This window comes from Cheilinus undulatus, linkage group 2 (assembly GCF_018320785.1).
Source record: "Cheilinus undulatus linkage group 2, ASM1832078v1, whole genome shotgun sequence".
In the NCBI taxonomy this organism is placed as follows: Eukaryota; Metazoa; Chordata; class Actinopteri; order Labriformes; family Labridae; genus Cheilinus; species Cheilinus undulatus.
Genome location: NC_054866.1, coordinates 40438725 through 40460776, shown reverse-complemented (window position 1 = coordinate 40460776; position 22052 = coordinate 40438725). Strand labels below are relative to the sequence as shown.

At 39.7% G+C, this 22052-nt stretch overlaps 2 protein-coding genes and 1 pseudogene across 2 annotated transcripts; 2 read left to right on the top strand and 1 right to left on the bottom strand.

Annotated features, from left to right (window-relative positions):
• The first annotated feature begins 2282 nt into the window (after positions 1-2282).
• LOC121516933 lies at positions 2283-3223 on the top strand (annotated as a pseudogene).
• Positions 3224-9649: 6426 nt separating this feature from the next.
• On the top strand, positions 9650-10585 carry LOC121524359 (olfactory receptor 13H1-like). The gene has a single exon (XM_041809717.1). The coding sequence runs from the start codon at positions 9650-9652 to the stop codon at positions 10583-10585; it is 936 nt and encodes a 311-aa protein (XP_041665651.1).
• Positions 10586-13397: 2812 nt separating this feature from the next.
• chrna10a (cholinergic receptor, nicotinic, alpha 10a) lies at positions 13398-21781 on the bottom strand. The gene is made up of 5 exons (XM_041811520.1): positions 21656-21781; positions 20337-20482; positions 17533-17687; positions 16312-16844; positions 13398-14268 (listed from the first exon to the last, which is right to left on the bottom strand). The coding sequence occupies exons 1-5, from the start codon at positions 21714-21716 to the stop codon at positions 13595-13597; spliced, it is 1569 nt and encodes a 522-aa protein (XP_041667454.1). The 5' UTR covers positions 21717-21781; the 3' UTR covers positions 13398-13594.
• Between the last annotated feature and the right edge of the window lie 271 nt (positions 21782-22052).

Here is a 22052-nt window from a genome sequence, read left to right as displayed (position 1 = left end):
TCTGCATAATTTTGTCATTTTTAATCTTTTGTCACTAAGAAAAGAGTGTGCCATTTTAAGAGAAATCTGTGTGGACATTATTCTCAAAAATATGTTCATAAAAGTCCAAGAACACAAGCTGGAATTATTTTTTAACAGTTCTGTACTTTGTAGAAAGCCTATTTTACATGAAAATGCATTTTTTTACAAGACAGGAGACTCTTGATACACTGCAGTCACAGATTTTAAAAAAATGGGTTTTTTTTACATAAGAACAAGATTTTTTTTAAGCTTACCCAGCTTGTAAATAAAAACAGATAAAAACACAGTGACTCAGACAGCAACAGTATGTAAGGCCTGAAACAAACACACATATAAATTAGGCTGATAAATTAATAAATAGACTAAGAGTAATTGAGCTTAGTCTAATAAAAGGAAAAAAAGGATCTGTTAGGGGGAAAAGATAATAGACTCTAAGAAATACAAAAACCTAAGGAGCATTTATTAACCTAAGTTAGAGGGAATGAACTTAAAGGAGAAATTCAACTTTTACATTGTGTTGTGGAACATGCTATACACACACACACTTAGGCTGGAATACATGTATAGTCTGACATGCACTAATGGAGAGATGCCAAAGTGAGGGGCTGGTGCCCACACCAGAGCACCTTAGTAGTCCGGTGTTCAGTGCCTCAAGAACTCAGGAAGTGACCTGGCACCTCTGGTTGATTTAGAAAGGAACCGGCATCTCTTCTGTTCCCAGCCTTTACATCCTGACAGACTGAGCTACTGTAGCTCATTGCATCATGTGACATGCTGTTTTTCTGTATAATAAATCACTGATGAACTGTAATGAGCTACTGAACATATTCAGAGTTCTTCCTCCTACCTTGATGCTTTTATTGAGTGTTTCATGACTTTAAAGCCTTTTATGAACAAATAAAGTCACCAAAAATGACGCTCTGATTGATTTTTTTTTTCTTTTTTTTTTTTTTTTGGCTTAAGATAAAGAAAATTCTGACATTATAGAGGATAAAATTCTTAAGTTTGTGCTGGTATATAATTGGAATCAAACAGAGGTGTCCAAAGTATTCACATTCATTACTCAGGTAGAAGTATAGATACTTGGGTTTAAAAAGACTTCTGTAGAAGTTGAAGTATCAACTCAAGCTTTTTACTCAAGTTAAAGTATAAAAGTACTGGTTTCAAAACTACTTAAAGTATAAAAGTAAAAGTAATGTCAGAGGGAAAAAATGCCATTAATGTGATGTGGTTGGTGACGGAGGCTGAAGGATATGATATATGATATATGATATATGATGTGTTTTTGTCTTGGAGTGGGGATGGGAAGCTCACTGTCCATGGTTATAGCTAGGTGGTCGGAGATGTGGAGGTTGAAACTTGAGAGATGATGAATTTCGGGGCCAGTAGAGCAAACTAAGTCCAGTGTGTGTCCGGGGCTGTGGGTGGGGAAGTTGACTTGTTAGGTGAAGTTGAAGCAGTGTAAAAGGTCCAGAAATTCACTGGCAGATTTGGAAGTTGTATTGTCACTATGGAAATTAAAATCACCAAGAAGGAGAACAGAGGATGAGATGGAACATAATTGGGTTATAAAGTCTGGAAAATCTGTGAAAGGGTTGGGATTTGGTTTGGGGGAGCGATAAATGATGGCAATGATCAGAGGAGTGGGACAAGGGAGTTCAAATGAATTAAAAAGCGGGATGGAAAGGGCAGTTGTTTTAATGTCCTTCCGGTATGCAGCAGCAACCCCCCCAAAAAACAAAAAAACAAACATGTCTCATCATCTAATGTCTGCATGTGCTCTCACTGTACGGAGGGCGAATTTTTTTGTACCTCAATGGTTTAGATTATATTTAGGAAAAAACTCACTGCGGACTGATTGGCGCGTCTCATTTGATTGACAGATAGCTCGACAGGCAGAGGCTGCATTTCTGTCAACTAAAATGCCAGCTAGCTAGCTGACAGGAAGTCATGCTTAGTGGGCAGGCCATTAGGTTGATTCAAAGTTTGGTTGAGACTGTGATTTCAATATGGAAGTCTGACGTCACACAGGGTTTTTCCAGTTCTTTCCACAGTCTATGGGGGGCCTTTAATAAAAGGCAGAGTCTTCTACATGGCCTCTGACAGCTGCAGCTGAGTGCAGGGAGCTGTCCCAGGTAAGAGGTTACACACAGAGTTAGACTGTATGTCATCTAAGGGATCACATTTCTGATGTTTTTCTATTTTACAGCTACAAGGTGATCCATCAGAAGTTGGCAGAAGTTTGACAGTGTTGTGCAATCATGTCCACAAATGCCTCTTCAGTAGTATTGCTCACACTGGAAACCCTGGGTTTATCTGATCTATCTGTTTACCCAGCCTTTCTGTTAGGGACTTTAACATATCTGTTTATCATGTTCTGTAACTTGTTGATATTAATGACGATCGCTTGGACTAAATCCCTGCAGAAGCCCATGTTTATCCTGCTGTTAAACCTGGTCACCAGTGACATGGTGGGAGCTACAAGTTTGTTTCCTCAGCTCATTGTGAGCATCGTGACAAAGAGCAGACTGATATCATACCCTGCATGTGTCATTCAAGCTCTTCTCATTCATATCTACGGCACAGGAACTTACTGATCCTGAGTGCTATGGCTTATGACAGATACATCGCTATATGTTGCCCTTTGAGGTATAATGCCATCATGAGTTCAAATACCTTGGTGAAAATTATCATTTCAGCATGGTTTATTAATTTCTCTTTGATCTTTACTTTAATTTTTCTGCTTGTACGTTTGAAAATCTGCAGAACTCACATTGTAGACCTGTACTGTAACAATCCGTCTTTATTAAAGCTGGTCTGTGAGGACACCAGAGTGAACAACTACTATGGATTAGCTGGTATAGCTTTTCTCCAAGGTGGGCCGTTGCTGATAATACTGTACACCTATGCACAGATCCTACGTACATGTGTGATGAACAGTCAACCAGACGCCAGGAGAAAAGCCATTCAGACGTGTGGCACACATTTAGTCATCTTTATGATCCTCGAATTTAACACTTTCATCACACTCCTCGCTCACCGCATCGAGAGCGCGTCGCCTTTTATGAGAAGGGCCCTCGGAGTGTCAGTAATAATTTTCCCCCCATTTTTGGACCCGATTATCTACGGACTGAAAACTGCAGAACTCAAGCAGAGCATTAAAATGTTTCTGAGGAGAAGCGTGGGCTCATCAAAGCTGTGACACATTCTCTGTTTTTTGATATAAAACATCTGATATTTTTTGTGGGGAATAAGATGCTTTATTTTTAAAATGAAGAATACTGAGCAACCAGTGATGACAGACAAATCCAGCAGTACAAGTTAGCTCCAAAGATCTTTGTAAGGACAATACATGCAGAATGTATAATAGTAAAATATTTTCATGTTTCACCTTGTGAAGAAACAAGACATGGAGCAGCTTTTCCCCTCTGTTACAACAAAAATGAAGCACAGATGAAAATAGATACTAAAGTGAGAGAATGACCGTGGTATTCATCATGGTCAGAGCACAGATTTGACTGACAATATGAAGTAATGACAGCTTTAAAGTGAAGCATGCCACACTTTAAAAAGGGAAAATATCAGCTTTAATGCTGCTCTTTATGAAATTGGCTCATGTTTTTGTCAACACATTTATTCTGAAATATAAAATATATTTCCCTATACAATCAAACTTTTACCTTTGAGTTTATTTTTGTTCATACTTAAACCTTTTTTATTTTAAATGGCAAATAAGAAAATGACAAGGAAGTATATTTCATTTAGCAGAAAATATGACTTTGTCCTGTTCATTGTCTCCAAGAAGTTGGTTTTCACATTTTTCCTTGAAAAAGAAAACTAGAAAAAAATCTCCTTGTTTTCTTTCATTACAGTGTGTTCAGTTTCATTCTGAATGTAATATGGCGAGGTTTAATTATGAGGGTTTCCTACCCCACCAACAAAATTCTTCGTTTTACTCTTTCCCTGTGAAAGATGTACCAATGTCACAAAACCTTGTATATCACAAGTGCATACAATAAATACCATACAATAAATGAATAATATTCTGTTTATTTGAACTCTCAGAAGAAACTAAGTGAATTGTTCTGGTGTCCACAACTCACAAGTGTTAAAATGTTTTGATAAATACTGAGTCAGTCCAGTTTCAGAGACACAGTTGCAAAAACAACACACTGTAAAAAGAGTGCGGCAAAATGATATGAAAGCATTCTCACTCATGTAACTGATTTTTTCTTCCTCACTGTTGAGTTTTTTTTCATTCTGCTTAATAAAAGTGAATCCTTCACTTCTACAGTTTGTGACACTCTAATCACAGCTGTCATGGTCAATAACTGTTATTGAGGTTATATGCCATGAAGAATCTGAATTCAAGCTGTATTTTGTCTTGGCTTTAAAACAATCCTTCATTGAGAAAAGTTGTCATTGAATTTTGTAGACAATACATTGCATCCCTATGAAACACATCAGCACCTCTGCACTAGTGCTGCACGAGTGGGTAATGATATTTGATTGCAAGCATCAACAAGCATCATGTGTAAATGTGAAGCATACCAGCACAAAATTCAGTTTTCACATTAACACATAAACAGAGTTAGAAAAATGTTCCCCATGGAAGGAGGACCTAAGATGCTATTTGCATGAGTATAAAAGGCACTATGAAGCTGCTTCAAAAGATATTTAAGCAGGATGTAGTTTATTGAGGAGGGGGCACTTTGGGAAACTCTCAGCAGAGAGGAGATGTGAAGACAGAATTACCTTCCCTTTCACTGTGGCTGTAATCCATGTGTATTGCTTTACCAGGGGTGTAGCACGGGGTGGTACTTATTACCCGGGCCCACAGTAGGAAGGGGCCCTTGAGAAGCCAGCAATGAAAAGTGTGATTTTATTTACTTTTCTTAGCATTTAGTGTCATAATTTGAATCAAAAGTGACTAAATGAATTGGTCAACAGACTGAAATTTGTATCAAATAGAGCAGCGTTGCAAGAGGCACGATCTAAGTGGTAAAAAGTGGCAAAAATAGGTTAAAGTGGCAATAAAAATAAGTTAAAGGGGGCAAAATGGTCAAAAAGCAGCAAAAAGGGTGAAAAGGGGCAAAATCGGCATAGAAGGCCAAATACTGGGTGAAAAGTGACAAAAATGGGGGAGAAAAGTGGCACAAAAGGACAGAAAGTGGCAAAATGTGGGTGAGAAGTGACAAAAAATGTGTTACAGGTGGCAAAAATGGTCAAAAGTACTAAAAACACGACAAAAAATGAGTGGAAAGTGTGTAAAATAGGCAAAAGGCAGCCAAATGTGGGAGAATGGGCAAAAAACAGCAAAGCGTGGCAAAAATTTGGGAAAAAAGTGGCATTTAATGGCGAAAGGCAGCTTAAATGGGTGAAAAGTGGCAAAGATAGGGAAAAAATTGCAAATAGTAAAAAGCAGGATCCATCCATTCTTTTACGTTTATCCCATTAGGGGTTGAGGGGGGGCTGAAGCCTATCCCAGCTGTCATTGGGTGAGAGGTGGGGTACACCCTGGACTGGTCGCCAGTCAATCACAGGGCTGTAAAAAGCAGAATAAAAGAGTCAAAAACTGGACAAAAAGAAGTGTCAAAAGTGGGCTTAAAGCAGTAAAAAATTGATTAAAGTGGCAAAAAAATGCAAAAAAGGGCAATAAAAATATACAGACAATTTCAAAAGTTGTCAATTAAAGCCAACTCTATAAGTGTGGGAAACAAACTGATTAATGTAACTTGCAATGGATAATTTCTAAGGTCAAAGTTTCCCTTTATTTAGGGTTTTCTGGGGAATAATATTTCAAATTAAGACATAAGAGCCACAAATCATCACAAAAGAGCCACATGTGGCTCAAGAGCCCCACGTTGAGTATCACTGAAATAGTGTAAAATACAATACTGGGGGCACCTGCTCCTCCCTTAAAAATGTCCAAATGGTGTGGTCCAGAACTGCAAAACAATGCAAGTAAATTAAAAATAATAGTAAAAATAATGCTCATAAATGGGGAAGTTATGGTTCAAAAATACATTAAAATGCAGTGATATCTGTAAAAAAAAAAAAAAAAAAAGAGGCAGCATTTGTTGCTTGGCTAGCCGGTTAAGGGGGGGCCCAGTGTAATAATCTTTCTAGGGGCCCTAAATCCCTAGCCATGCCGCTGTGCTTTACCACCACTACTGTATTGTAGTTTGATATAAGAATCAGGCAGCTCAAATGACCACAGTTTTAACTCACAACTAATCTCAGAATTTCTGAAGTTAATCTGGATTAGTCTCCCCTTTTTGTCGTATTTTGAAAGTCCACCTTTTTGCACAAGGGTACTGTCTTAAACTAAGAGTACAGGTGCATCTCAATGAATTAGATTATAATCAAAAAAGATGATTAATTTCAGTAATCAGTATTCAAAAAAATAAATCCTATATTCTATAGATTCATCACACACGGACTGATAAATTTCAAGTGTTCATTTCTTTTAATTTTGATTATTATGGCTTACAGCTAATGAAAACCAAAAATTCAGTATCTCAGAAAATCTAAATATTACTTGAAACCAATAAAAAAGTTTTTAAACACAGAAATGTTGGACGCCTGAAAAGTTTGAGCATGTACAGCACTCAATACTTGCATGGGGCTCCTTTTGCATGAATTACTGTAGCATGCGGCTGGGCATGGAGGTGATCAGCCTGTGGCACTGCTGAGGTGCTATAGAAGCCCAGGTTGAATATTACAGGTAAATCTAAAAAAATAGAATATCATGAAAAAGTTCAATATTTTTTGTCACTTGTTTCAGAAAGTGAAACCCATATATTATATAGACTCATTACACATGGAGTGAAATATTTAAGCATTTTTTTTTCTTGAAATGTTGACGATTATGGCTTACAGATAATGAAAACCCAAAATTCAGTGTCTCAGAAAATTAGAATATTGTGAAAAAGTTCAATATTGGAAAGTCATGGTGTCACACCCTAATCAGCTAATTAACTCCAAACACCTGCAAAGGTTTCCTGAGCCTTTAAATGGTCTCTCAGTCTGGGTCAGTAGGCTACACAATCATGGGAAGGACTGCAGACTTGACAGATGTCCAGAAGACAGTCATTGACACTCTCCACAAGGAGGGTAAGCCACAAAAGGTCATTGCTAAAGAAGCTGGTTGTTCACAGAGTGCTGTATTCAAGCATATTCATAGAAAGATGAGTGGAAGGAAGAAGTGTGGTAGGAAAAGGTGCACCAGCATCAGGGATAACCGCAGCCTTGAGAGGATTGTCAAGCAAAATCCATTCAAGAATTTGGGGGAGCTTCACAAGGAGTGGACTGAGGCTGGAGCCAGCGCATCAAGAGCCACTACGCACAGACAAATCCTAGACATGGGCTACAAATGTGGCATTCCTCGTGTCAAGCCACTCCTGAACCAGAGACAACGTCAGAAGCATCTTACCTTGGCTGTGGAGAAAAAGAAATGGACTGTTGCTCAGTGGTCCAAAGTCCTCTTTTCAGATGAAAGTAATTTTTGCATGTCATTTGAAAATTAAGGTCCCAGAGACTGGAGGAAGAGTGGAGAGGCACAGAATCCACATTGCATGAAGTCCAGTGTGAAGTTTCCACAGTCAGTGATGATTTGGGCTGCCATGGCATCTGCTGGTGTTGGTCCACTGTGTTTTCTGAAGTTCACAGTCAACGCAGCCATCTACCAGGACATTTTAGAGCACGTCATGCTTCCTTCTGCTGACAAGCTTTATGGTGATGCTGATTTCATTTTCCAGCAGGACTCGGCACCTGCCCACACTGCCAAAGGTACCAAAAGCTGGTTCAATGACCATGGTGTTACTGTGCTTGATTGGCCAGCAAACTGGCCTGACCTGAACCCCATAGAGAATCTATGGAGTATTGTCAAGAGAAAGATGAGAGACACCAGACCCAACAATGCAGATGACCTGAAGGCCACTATCAAAGCAACCTGGGCTTCCATTACACCTGAGCAGTGCCACAGGCTGATCGCCTCCATGCCACGCCGCAATGATGCAGTAATTCATGCAAAAGGAGGCTTGACCAAGTATTGAGTGCATAGAAATGAGCATACTTTTCAGAGGCCTGACATGTCTGTTTAAAATAACCTTTTTTGTTGATCTTTTGTAATATTCCAATTTTCTGAGATGCTAAGTTTTGGGTTTTCATTATCTGTAAGCCATCATCATCAACATTTCAAAAAATAAAGGCTTGAAATATTTCACTCGATGTGTAATGAGTCTATATAATATATGGGTTTTACTTTCTGAAATGAGTGACAAAAAATATTGAACTTTTTCGTGATTTTCCTTTTTTTTTATAGATATACCTGTATATATAGTTTGTTGAATTAATTTAATAAAATTAGACATATAGGTCTCTACTACACATTACAGTAGGTGGTGGGTCCAATGGCTGGACCAGTTGAGAAGCTCTGTTCTAAATTATGTGCAGTTTTGTGAGATAAAACAGATGCAAATTAGTGACAACAAAAATATGACTCTGTGAAAGCATATTGTAACACTAATCATTTCTATTTGTTGCCTCTTTATGGTGCATTTAAAAATGATAGTCTCCACATAAGTGGGCCAGAGACACTTTGTTTTTGGTTTGTGCATCCACCCAATTGTCTGTTTGTGCAGTCAGTATCAGATACATATCATCATAGTGTACTACAAAATATCTTGAGGATGCTTTGCACAAATTTCCACACTTTCTCAAGGAAAAACTGATCAAATTTCAGAGTTCCTAGGTCAAAGGTCATTGAGCCCCTTGCTTTCCTTCCTTTCCTTATCAAGAAAGCTTCCAAACACTTCTTAAAACTTGGTACACATTTCTGCTAATTTCTGCTCTGTTAATTTCTTTGAAGTTCACAGGTCGGGGGATTTCTGTCATATTTGCCACAAACTTTATAAGGTCAGAGGTCATTTATGCATTAATTTAGCACCTGCACAGTTAATTAGCACTATAATCCAAACTTTATTATAAAACATACATCCACATCATTGAAGAGATAAGATTTCTAACAATCACACTAGTGCTGAAACCATCCTAGCCCTTCTTGACCCACAGCTGTATCTGCAATGTTTGGCAATTGTGTAACTCCCACAGAAACATCACACCCATCAGCACATGCTTATACGTAATGATAAAATCAGTGTAAAAAAAGAAAAGTATAATGACACACTGCAGCTCTGAACTGGGAGGGCAATGTTGAATGTCACTCTTTCTGAAGATATAAAGGATGAAGATGAAGCTGGGGAGAGAATCAGTCTCTATGAGCAAGGTAGTGACATCTCTGAGGACAAACACTGCTGTCTTTTTAACTTACAGTGCTGTGAATATGCCTGATTGTAAGCTTTGCTGTGCATCTATTGTTTGATAAGAGTTTAAGATATTGTGGTGCTGTTTTTTAGGGCTAAAAATTTGTAATTCATGCTTAATTTATGGTTCACTGTGTAATTTTTCTGCAGTATTTTTTAGAAAAGAAGAGGATAAAAATTAAGAAAACAAGTAAGTATTGCCTTATGGTATTCAGAATTTTGATTAATCTTCTAATTAAGTGTAATGACCATTCAGCTATTTCTTTTATTCTTCTTTTGGGTTTTTCTTCAAGTCAAACAGAATGAAAAGCAACGTGACCGTGTCAGGGGAAATCCTGGAGATCCAAGGCTTCAGCATCTCTCCTGAGTTTACTTACCCTCTGTTTTTCTTACTGCTGTTTGTGTACTTCTCTCTGCTTTTTTCCAACATTGGAGTCCTTGTGCTCATCATCACAGAGAAGAGTCTGCACCAGCCGATGTACATGCTTTTCTGTAACCTCTCTGTCAATGATCTGATCGGTAACACAGTCCTGCTGCCTCAGCTCATGGCCCACATCATCTCCACAGAGCGCTTTGTCACCTTCAAACAATGTGCTTTTCAAGCTTTTTGCAGCCACACGTTCGGCTCTGCTTCACATATGATCCTTGTCATTATGGCTATTGATAGATACGTAGCAATATGTCACCCTCTGAGATACAGCTCAATTATGACCACCAGAACTGTCATCGGACTGTCTGTGACTGCATGGGGGGTGTCTTTGGTGCTGGTGTCTGTTCTTATTGGTCTCACAGTGAGGCTGTCTCACTGTAGATCTCTCATTCAAAATGCTTACTGTGACAATGCATCCCTCTTTAAGCTTTCCTGTGAAGATGTATCAATCAACAACATCTACGGACTCTTTTTCACCGTGCTGCTGTTCAGCTGCTCCATCGGCGGCATAGCTGTCACCTACATTAGGATAGCTCTAATCTGCTGGATCAAGAAGAACAAAGAGCTGAATAACAGAGCGCTACAAACATGTGCCAGCCACCTGGTTCTGTACGTCATAATGCTCTGGTCAGGTTTTTTGACTATCATATTACACCGTTTCCCAGATTACCCAGATCTCAGGAAGATTGCTTATATTTTATTTCATGTGATCCCGGCAAATTTAAACCCGGTTATTTATGGGATGCAAACAAGATCATTAAGGGAAAAAATTACCCAAATACTGAAAAGAAAAGTGACCCCAACCTAGTTCTTAATTACCTTTGTTTATTTTATTTTTATTTGCTTAGGACTTGAACATACTGATGCATTAATTCTTCTCTCATTATTCATGTTTTTAAGGTGTCTTTATCTAAAACAGGTGGACGTTGCCTCTTAAAAATGACCCTAGCAACATTTGCAGACAGGAGAAAAACATTTTTGTCTTCTTTTAAGAAGTGTCATGCTATTAAGTGTGTCATGTTTTAGGATATTTTACATGAAGTTTGAAGACAGTAGGACAGTAGATTACAGTGTTTCCCAACCATTTTTCTTGGAGCCCCCCCCCCATTAATTTTGGTAGCCTCACAGCAGACAAAGTCTCGCTCCCCCCAAGGATCTTTGCCGCCCCCCGACCCCAAGTTGGGAACCGATGGATTACAGTTTGGTTCCCCTATAGCCCCTGTGTGCTAGAGCCTATTAACAACAAGCTCTTTACAACTGTGATCCTCATCTGGTGGGCCAGGGTCCCATAAGTGGGATCAGTTTTGGTTGCCAAGAGGTCCAAATTGTTATGACTGGAGGAAAACTCTAATTGGGCTTCTGATACTTAATGAATGGAACGAATTTGAAGCTTTTGTCAGAATTTTTTTGGCAAATACTGACATATTGGAACCATATTACTCATGCTTACAAATGCTAAATATTAAGGAGCTAAACACTGGATTTAAGCGACCTACTTTTCCATTATTTTGGCAGTAAATATAATAATGCTTTAATAACATTGCTTGCAGAGACAATTTCAGCAAATTTATCTGCCAATCTTTGCATAAAGAATACAGCCCATGACAGTAATCAAAGATTATGATAGATATATCTCTATTTTTTATGTTTTACATGGTGTTGTATTAGTAATAACTCAAGTTGAAATCCTTCATAGCAAATGTCTTGTTTTCTACATGTCTACATAAAAACGTGCCCTGCTTGATGTAAAAACCATGTCCTGCTTGGTTTGCATTTCCTTGTCCTTGTGAGTCAGATTAAAGGTCCATTTTGCAACATTAAGACCAGATAATACACACAACAAGCAATGCTACTCATTGTGATGGAGGGGATTTAACAGATAATCCATGTGAAGCACATTAAGATGTTTTTCGCTTGTCATGCTTTTATTATATAACCTTTACAGATTTATTTCCATTATATTGATTCTAGTATTTAAGGGATTCTGTCATTTATTTTTACATGTATGTCTTGATACTAGTCAGCTTATCAGTGTTTTTTTTTTTAATTTAGTTTATAATTTGGTAAATAGAGCCAAGTCTGGACATAGTATCAAGAGCAGCCTCAAAGCCCCTTAGAAAAACAGACCTCAGAGCCTTATATGTTTGTGGTTTTTTTAATAACTGTTACTCTCTGCTGTACCACTAAAATGTGGTCTATAGAGATTCGCTTGTTTTTCAGCACAGTAAAATGGTTCATGAAGTGTCATCAGTTAATCCAACGCCAGTCAAACCATGACACCAACTGAATTACATCTTCTGCCTGCTTTTTTTTTTTTACTTCAGAGACATGAAAAAGGGGAAAATTATTTTTAAAAAAGATGACAAAAAAATTATGATCATTTAACACATGATTGTTTTTAATTTCTGTGATTTTTATCATTGTAAATTACATCTTGCTGCCCACCTGTATTACCTTGGGCCCCAGGACACACTTTGGGAAGCACTTCTTTAGTGGAATAAAGCAGTAGCCATAAACTTCCATGGATGATACATTTTTATTCAGCTCTTCTGGTTGAGGTTGGTTTCTCCAGTTTGTCCTCAGAAAGTGGTAAATAATACACTGGTGTTCAACAAGGCAGGGAACTCTGGATGGAGTGATGCAGGCTCTATGTGTCTGTGAGCTGCTATCCTCTAACCAGAAATGTCTTAGGTGTTGTGAAGATCCACTTGTGACAGCAGCAGCTCTCTATGTGGGTTCATGGACTCACAGTTTAAGCACCTACAACTCCAGGTAACTCAGGATCTCTCCTCTGTCAGCCAACTGAGTCTCCATCTGCAGAAATTCCTCTCTGTACTCTTTTCATTTAAGTATCCCTTCATATCCACAGTAAAAGGCACATCATCATCCCTTGAATCAGTAAAGCTCATTTTAGTTTTGTTTTAGGTTAGCTTGTTGATGTCGCTGTTCAAGCATGCAGCCCTAAAAGCTGACTACATATGCTGTAGAGCACATTGCCAGTTCCTGAAGCTTACATTGCAGCAAAATAGTGCCAAATACACACAGAGGCTTTCTGGGTGACAAGTGCTTCAAAAATGTTTGATACTGTGTACAACTGAACCAATATTACTGGTCCATTTTTAACCAAGACTCGCTAATTATGCAGAGCAACTGTACCAGTCTTTTAGCGACATATGGCCTAGCTGGCACAATCAACAAGTCATCTTAAAGGGGTAATGCTCACTTAAATCTCTGGAGGCTAATGCCACTACAATCGCCAAGTGCCTCATACAACCTAACGTCAAAAATACCAACATATCCTTTTAAATAAATTGTTACAAAGACAGAAAAGGAAATTATGGGGAATTGGAACAAATATCTTATCCACTCATTACACATGTATGTATCTTTTGGTAAATTAAATTCTTATTAGCAAATATCCAGCCAGTTGTCTGCCCCCCCACCACAGTATCTGTAAAGACAAAAGTTGGTCCTTGTATAAATGTAGTTGACAACCCCTGCTGTAATGAAATAAATGAATATTCCATTTATTTAAAATAAATGTATTTATTTGCAAAATAATGGCTATTTCTCTTCAAGCTTTGTCATATTCACAGAGCATTGATAAAGTCTGGGTTTGTTGTTGACATCAAAATAGGAACCGTGGCCTGTTGATCTATTTAATCTCAAGTACTACAGTAGGAAAAATACTGTCTCCATTAAGGATTCATTCTAAAAGGTGAAGAAAAGGATGATCTGAATACTTATTAAATGGAATAATCCCTGGTTCTTTACACTGATAAACACTATAATGAGACTCATCTCCTCAGTTCTGCAGTCAGATGGCTTTTCCCATGATAAGAATGCTCATGAAAAACACCATGATGAAAAATAACCACATGAAGAAGCGGTCTAACACTTTAGCCACTTTTTTCCACTCCCCTGTTCGTTTCTGTGTGGCCCTCTGATCTCTGAAACAGTTTGCTATGTACTCAATATTTTGCATTAGCTGCCTCTCCTTGCAAGAAACCTCTCTGTCCTTTTTCTCTCCATCACTCACTCCTCCCTTCCTGCATCTTCCCTGAGCCCCCGACTCCCCACAGTCCATGCTCATGTAGACGCCGTTCTTCCACCCACTGTAGTTGTTGGTGGGGTTCTTCCCCATTGAGCCTAATGGACTCATCATCTGGTCCAAGTCTTCTCTGTCCTCTGACGTCTCTTGTTCTCTGTCCACTCTGAAAACACAGTCCTCTCTGCAGGGCCCGACCTGACCGTTCATGGTGCAGTTGTTGTTCTTCACGGGTGGAGGCTCCTGTTTCTCTGCCTGTGGTGACATACAGTTCTCACCAACTTCATAAACAAAACACATTCTGGCCAAGTGCTGCAGGATGAGTGTTTTGGCCCACTTGGGAACGGGTTTGGCATCTGGGCCACAGTGGTGAATGTTCATGATGAAGATGGTCAGAGCAGTGGAGGCTGTGATCATGGTCATGGTTGCAATGTAATACTTTCCTGTGGAGGGAAATGAGACAAGGAGATAAAGACTTGTAACACACAGTTGTCACAAATGTTGGGATTTGATTGTAGATTGGTTTCAGAAGCAGAGCCAGGGATTGTCCCAAACTACATACTACAAACATACCGAAGAACATACTACTACTACATATTCAGACAGGTATACTGCCATCACTGCATAGTTAGTTTTGATTATTTATGGTGTTCCTTTTTATTGTTCATTTTATTTAAATTTTTAGACATGTTGTTATTAACCTGTAAAGCACTTTGGTTAACTGAGGTTGATCTAAATGTGCTGTTTAAAAAAACTTTGCTTTGACTTGAAGTACTAAGCCTACTGTTTATATGATGTTCCATTAGGCTTAAAAGGTCGTCATCTCAAATTACCCCTCCTGGTACCCTATTTCTTTTCTTTAAGGTGTGAAGTGCTCTGGTACATAAAACATGATGAAGTACCCTCCATGGTGCCCTCTTAGTAGGCAAAACATTGTTAAGTGCCCTCTAGGGTGCCCTTCAAGTGAACAAAATGTGATCAAGTGCCCTTCAGGATATCCTTCCAGAGGACAAACATGATGGAAGTGCCTCCCTGGTGCTCTCCCAGGGAACAAAACATGGTAAAGGGCCTCCTAAAATGCCCCACCAGTGGTTAACAAGGAATTTAAAGGGCCTTCCCTATCCTGGCAAAGCTCCTCAAAATTGTGTGTATTCCACATTGCTGGTAGCAGCAGCTACAGTAGAGTGGTCATTCTCCAAAGTGAAGCTGAGTAACAGCTGTAGAGAGGACAGATCATTTGAATTTATACTGCCTCTCCTTTACAGGGTTATCCCAGCAGACCCAAACAAGGTCACTGATATCTCCAAATACAAGGCCAAATAAAAAATTCTACCCCGACTACCTCTTCTCTAAGCTCATCAAAATAAAGTTCACAAAGGTATGGTAGGTATAACCACATCATAAAAACTGTTTAACCATAATTTTTTTTAACAAGTTTAGAGCCATGCAGTCTTCATTTTTTAAACATTTGTTATACCAAATAGGTCATTCTGAAGAGCTCAGAGACTTCAAGTGTGGTACTGTGATGGATGCCACCTTTACAGTAAGATGGTTCTTGAAACTTCACCCCTGCTGGAAATTCCACCGTCAACTCAAAGTGATATTATTAAAAAAAGGAAGCATTTAGGAACAACAGCAATTCAGCCACAAAGCAGAAGACCACGTAAAATCACAGAGCGGGGTAAACAACTGCTAAGGCAGTCGCAGTAAAAGTTGCACCTTGCTGATTCCATAGCTGAAGAGTTCTGAACTTCCACTGGCATTAACCTAAGCACAGAAACTGTGATGGGAGCTTCAACAAGTCTAATGCCAAGCGTCGGATTAAGTGGTATAAAGCACACCTACACTGGACTGTGGAGCAGTAGAAACATGCGAGTCTAGGTTTGGCGGATGCTAGGAGAATGTTAACCGCCTGACTGCATTATGCCAACTGTGAAGTTTGGGGGAGGGATTATGGTATGGGGCTGTTTTTCAGGGTTTGGGTCAGGCCTGCTATCTCCAATGAAGGGCAACCTTGATGCTTCAGCATACCAAGACATTTTAGACAATGCTATTCTTCCAACTTTGTGTAAACCATTTGTGGAAGGCTCTTTTCTATTCCAACGTGACTGTGCCCCAGTGCTCAAAGCAAAGACTATGAAGACGTGGTTTGATGAGTTTGATGTTGAAGAACTTGACTGGCCTGCACAGAGCCCTGACCTCAACCCCATCGAGCACCTTTGGGGATGAACTGGAACAGAGATTATGTACCAGGCCTTCTCGTCCAACATCAGTGCCATGACCTCATAAATGCTCTACAGAATGAATGGGCAAAAATACTTTAAAATCTTGTGGACTGCCTCCCAAGAAGAGTGGAGGCTGTTGTAGCTGCAAAGGTGGGGGTCAACTCTATATTAGAGTACATGTATTTGAATACAATGTCATTACAGTCTCTGTTGTTGTAATGGTAAGAGAATATTTCATACTTTGACCAGATTTTCTCTTACCGATTAGTGGCACATTCTCCGAAGGCGGCATGATCTCAGCAACCAGCAGCTGAAAGACGGTGAGAGCAAGCATCACAGTGACACCCAAAGACACCTTCTCTCCAGAGTCAGCAGGCAAGTAGAAGCCGAGTGGAGCCAGGAAAGAGATCATCACACACGGTATAAGCAAGTTAAAGACGTAAAAAGAAGCTCTCCTCTTCAGTTTCAGCGTGTAAGTCACATCAGGGTAGGGGTCAGCGCAGCAGCCATACAGAATAACGTTCCTCTTAGCTGGCATACCCAGAACCTCCCACTCCACGTTTTCCACCAGGTCAGCCAGGTCGGCGCTCTCCATGGCGTTCTGGATGTCCAGCTGGTTTCCATTGTAGGTCCAGGAGCCATAGGTGAACCTGCACTGCTGAGCGTCAAAGGGGAAGAAAGACACATCCACTTTGCAGGAGCTCTTAGTGATGGCCGGGGAGTCCCACATGATCTGGCCATCATGGCGGATCACTACATTGGTATCCATGGGACCTGTGAAGTGGTCATCAGCACTGAAACACAGAGGAACATTTTGCTGTCTCATCTGACAGAGCTCACATTCAGGATGTAATTTTGACACTTTTGACATAAACAGAAGTAACTGGTTAAAAATAAAAGCTGGTCAGGACATGGAGGCACAAGAACGCTGACTGGAGAAGAAGTCAACACATTCAGTAGAGCTGAACTCATTCTTCAGTGTCATGTCTGCATTTTAAAACTCTTCAGTAATGCAGCCTTTGTATTTAGATGCTCAGATACCATTCTTCGTACCAATACAGATTCTAATAGCCATATATGAGTAGAATACATATTTTGATTGGAATATGTCTTATATAAAATAACTAGGTGTGATTCAAAGCAGTCAGATAGTACGGTATTCCATGATTTATTAAAAAGAGCATCATTAAACTGCTAATTTCATGTTAATAAGAAGAAAATGGTAATGTTTCTATAGTGTATCATTTTTCCTCTGATTTATAGATTCAAAGGGTTCTGATTCTGATTAAAGAATTACCACATGTATTATTTTGTCTTATAATTATTATCATTTACATTACTGGTGTATAAAAAGCAGACAATAGCCTGGACATTCCTATAAGAAATTGCTTTAAGAAATGTACAGCTTGTGCCTTCTATACTGACCAACATAAACCAAACAAGTAATAACTGGATGATTTCTTCAATACCAGTCCGACCTACTTGTTATATAGGACTATATCAGGTCTCCATACATAACTACTAGGTATACGGATGGTATCGAGTCCATCATAATCATCTTTATCCCATTTCAGGTGTGCGTCGACCCACACTTGCCTTATCCATAAATATGCAGTCAAAATTTGGTTTCGCTCATCCTGTAAAACATTACAAATTTAGAAAATTATGACACAGACAACAGTAGACATTTTACAGAAAAGCAGAAATATCAGATACAAGCTGGGATGACAGATGTAGTGTCATAGACCAAATGTACACCGAAGCAGTTTTCCACTGATGTCAGTCAAGGTAGGAAACATAGACAGTATTAATATAGAAAAAGCACCTCAGCCTACTCCGATCGTACAAATATGTGGCCAAAATTCCTCTTTCAGCTCACCACAACAGTCCAACATAACGCCCACAGTACTGCTGATGCTAGACCAATTCTCCTATCAATCTCACACTCTTTTTACCCTCACATGTGAACAAGACCCCTGAACTCCTTCACTTGTGGCAGAGATTCACTCCCCACCCGGAGGGAGCAATCCACTGTGCACACCATGGCCTCGGACATGAAGATGTTGACCCTCATCCTGACCACTTTGCACATGACTGCAAAATGCTCTAATGCCTGCTGGAGGTCCCCAGCTGAGGAGTCAGCAGAACCACATCGTCCGCAAAAAGCGGGGATGAAATTCTGAGGTCCCTGAACCGGACACCCTCCTACCCCTGACTGTGCCTTGAGGTCCCGTCAATGAAAATCCCACACGGAATCAGTAATAGGGGGCAGCCTTGACAGAGGCCTAAACACACTGAGAATGTGCTGTTACTGTGGTTATAGAGGAGCCTGAGGGGCCGCCACAACAACTCCAGGGCTCCATATTCCCGCTGTTCCCCCCACATGACCCCCTGAGGCACACAATCACAAACCTTCTCCAAATGTTGACTGGATTAGCACACACCTGTGATCTCTCAACAAGCTCTGCAAGGGTAAAGAGATCTAGGAAAGATAGAAACTATATTAATCCCACGATCATCACTGTAGTGTAAACTTACCCTGTGAGGCTGGGTAGTGTGATTCCCAGATAAGTGAATCACACCCTCCGGTCCCCCTTTTTAATATGGGAACCACTACCCTTGTTTGCCTCTCCATAGGCACTGTCCCAAATCCATATGCAAGATTGAAAAGGCATGTTAGCCACGACAGTAGTGATGGGTCATGTGCAAATGCTGCGGCTCTCAGAGCTGCGCAGAGCTGTGCTCTGGTCAGATCTTTGTTTTGATTGGCCAGCATGGCGGCCATGTGGCCAATCAATGTGAGGATAAAGGATTATACCATTATGTGAAAACAGAGAGAAGGGTGTCGCTATCCGATCCGTCCCGGAAACCCGATTTGCACTGTGTATGTGCAAACACATGTCTACATCCACTTGGCGTTAATTATAACCCTAACCAGTGGAATTTAAATGCTAAACCTAACCCCAGGAAGCTAATCAATTAAAATATACACCTACCCCAATGAGCTATCCCCTAAATCTAATCGGCAGATACTCACTGAGAGAAGAAATCGGATCAGCCCATCCAAGCTGAGGCATCTGATGTTTCTGAATGCCAACCTGCGCTGAGGACATTTATACTGTTTGCTTGAGTTTGGTTCTGGTTCTGTTCCATGGATTTGTTTGCAGTTTTTTGTTAATTTGTGCAATAGAAAAGTTTGATTAAGATATTAAACAACAGTAAGAATGGTTTTGTAACAGAATAAATGCACAAAATAAGGCAATTATAAGGATTCTCGTAAAAACACTGAATGCAAAAGGGTTTTCAACACACTAACCATTATTTTTTGCAAAATTACGGTAAAATATAGGGCTACAAAAGATCCTACATAAAGAGCCGTTCGGGAGTCAAAAGAACCGGCTCCTCTTTGGGAGCCAAGCTAAAAGAGCCAGCTCTCTGAAAAGAGCCGAACTTCCCATCACTACACAACAGCCCAACAATGTCCATAGCCTTGAATCTCATCTACACCTAGTACCTTGCTACTGAGGGGCTCTTTTTACTACCTCAGTGACCTCAGCCAAGAATATAGACAGTTCTTCCCCTGGATCATTAGACTGTCTCCTTCTTGGAGGACATGTTAGTTGGATTAAAGTGTTCCTTCCACCGTCCAACCACATGGGGCAGCTGTTCCCCACTCCTGCCGAGAACAGCCCAAGAAAAGCCCAGCTTTCCCCTCCTGAGCTGCCTTACGTATTGCCAGAACATCTTTGGGACCAACCGAAAGTCCTCTTTCATAGCCTCCCCAAACTCCTTCCGCACAGCCCTCCGAGCCAACTGACATCTGTTGTCTGCTTCCAGAAAATCCTGAGCAAGTTATGCCTGGCAGGACTCCTTCTTCAGCCCTAGTTGAGGGAGGCCTGAATTGCTTGCTCTAAGTAATATTGCCAATGTAAATGTTACCTTGATTCCACCTGGTAATTAACAATAATGTAAGCTAGAAAACACTTGCTAGCTAAGGGTTAAGGGCATACATTAGCTGTTGTTTAACAGTAGCTACATTGTTTCAACTTCAGATATGACTCACTTACAATCTCGTCTTTTCAAATGACTGTGAAAGTAGCCACGGTGAAATGATAACAAATCTTGAGGTATGTATGACTTAAAACTCAAGATTATGACATAATTCTAGCTTTGAGTTTCCTATCAGAGGAAAATCCCTGCCGTATGAGTTCCTGAGCTTCACTGATATCTGCAGCTTATATTCACATATAACCCTGTTGTGGCTTGCGTGCATCGTGTTGTTTTACCATGTCAATAATTTGCGACAGTGTAACCTGCAGAGTCACATTCAGGATGAAGTTTGTGTCTTCCACAGGCCTCAGAGCACTGGTGTAATTTTCAAATAGGTCATTTAGGAGCTTTTGAGCATATTTCCCATGAGCACACCGACAGCCTAAGACAGGGGGAGAAAAAAATACTGTCAAAAATCAGTCTTATCAGTTGTACTTTCTGCTTTTCCTAGTCAGTATTGGTACAGATTCTGTCTAGTGATATGGATTCTGACATAGGAAGAAGGGTTAACATGAGAGAAAATGTGCTGCGTGACAGATGGTGTGAGGGGCCAGTGGGGATAGATTTCCCTCCTCTAAAGCTCTAGAAAGAGATCAGGCAAATCTGTACCAGCAGTGTATGTTATGTTTAGCATGTGTTGATTGAACATTTAATCCATGGAGACATAACATATGATTATCAAAATGAGCATGAACAGGGAGATTAAACATCCATATGTGATGTGTAGTGTTATGCAACAAAGGACCACCATAAATTCTGATATAATAATAATAGTCCAAGAGGAAATTATTCTTGTTTCTTTTTGTCCACTTTTCCTGAAGATTAATATTTTTGCATGTGGAAATCCAATATTTTTTTCATCCAAGAGGAGCTTGATTCCAGGGTCAACAATAGATTTAGTTCAGCCAGATGTCAGCTCTGAAATGGTGTTCCAGTAAAAACCTTTGAGCTGGATGCAAAGATGGTCTGGGGGATTATGATCGTGGTAAATCCCTTAACAACTGGCTGCAAGATTCTAGGTCATAGCTTTTGTGGAAGGAGACTTCTGGGAAATTAAACATGTCAAACAGGCTTTGAGGAATGCAGCAATTATTGCAAAATGCGAATGTGTATTGGCAGGAATAAAGAAAAGAAAACAACCTGTGTACAGAAAGCTACATATAGTGACATTTTTACTAACATTCGTAAATACATTTATGTACTGAATCAATTTACTTAGACTGCAGTTAGTAATTTTCAGTTTCGAGCCAGTTTTGCAAATCAGATAGATGTTTTCTTTTTTATTGTGATTATAGCTGCTGTGACATTTTGATTTCCTGCAGTTGATTACTAAAAGTATGCTTCTATAAAACACTTAATACTAAAAATAAAGTACTTTCCACAGACGTGATTGATACATGTTATCGTCTCTCCTGACAAATGCTTTTCTGATTTCTCTGTGGAATCAACTTAAAACCAAAATTCACTAAAACTGCTGTCAAAAAACATCCTATAACCTCCAAAGTCGACTGGATCTCATGAAATACCCTAAAAGTAATAAAAGATATAAACTTACTTGGCAGAAAGTATGCACACAGAAGCAGGCACAACAAAGTTTGGATTCTCCATCGTTTCATCTTGCAGAAACAAATCAAATCACATCGACCCGAAGACCATAAGATCTGCTCTGTATAAAAGTGGTGCAAATAATGCACTAAAATGAAAAAGGGAAAAAGATAATCAGCCTGATGGATAACTAATGCAGCTATCCCGCTTTGAGCGCCACATAAAGCCTTCTAATAAAAAAAAAAAGAAGGGAGGGGCATCAGCCACGTTTTTCACGCACACAAAGCCCATTCAACTCACGTCGTAACGCACACTTTCACCTTGTCTTTGATAGGAAATGTTCAAGCGGAAATATGTTCGAGAAATTACTCAAAAAGGCGATAGATTGTTTGTTCCGGTTCAGTACC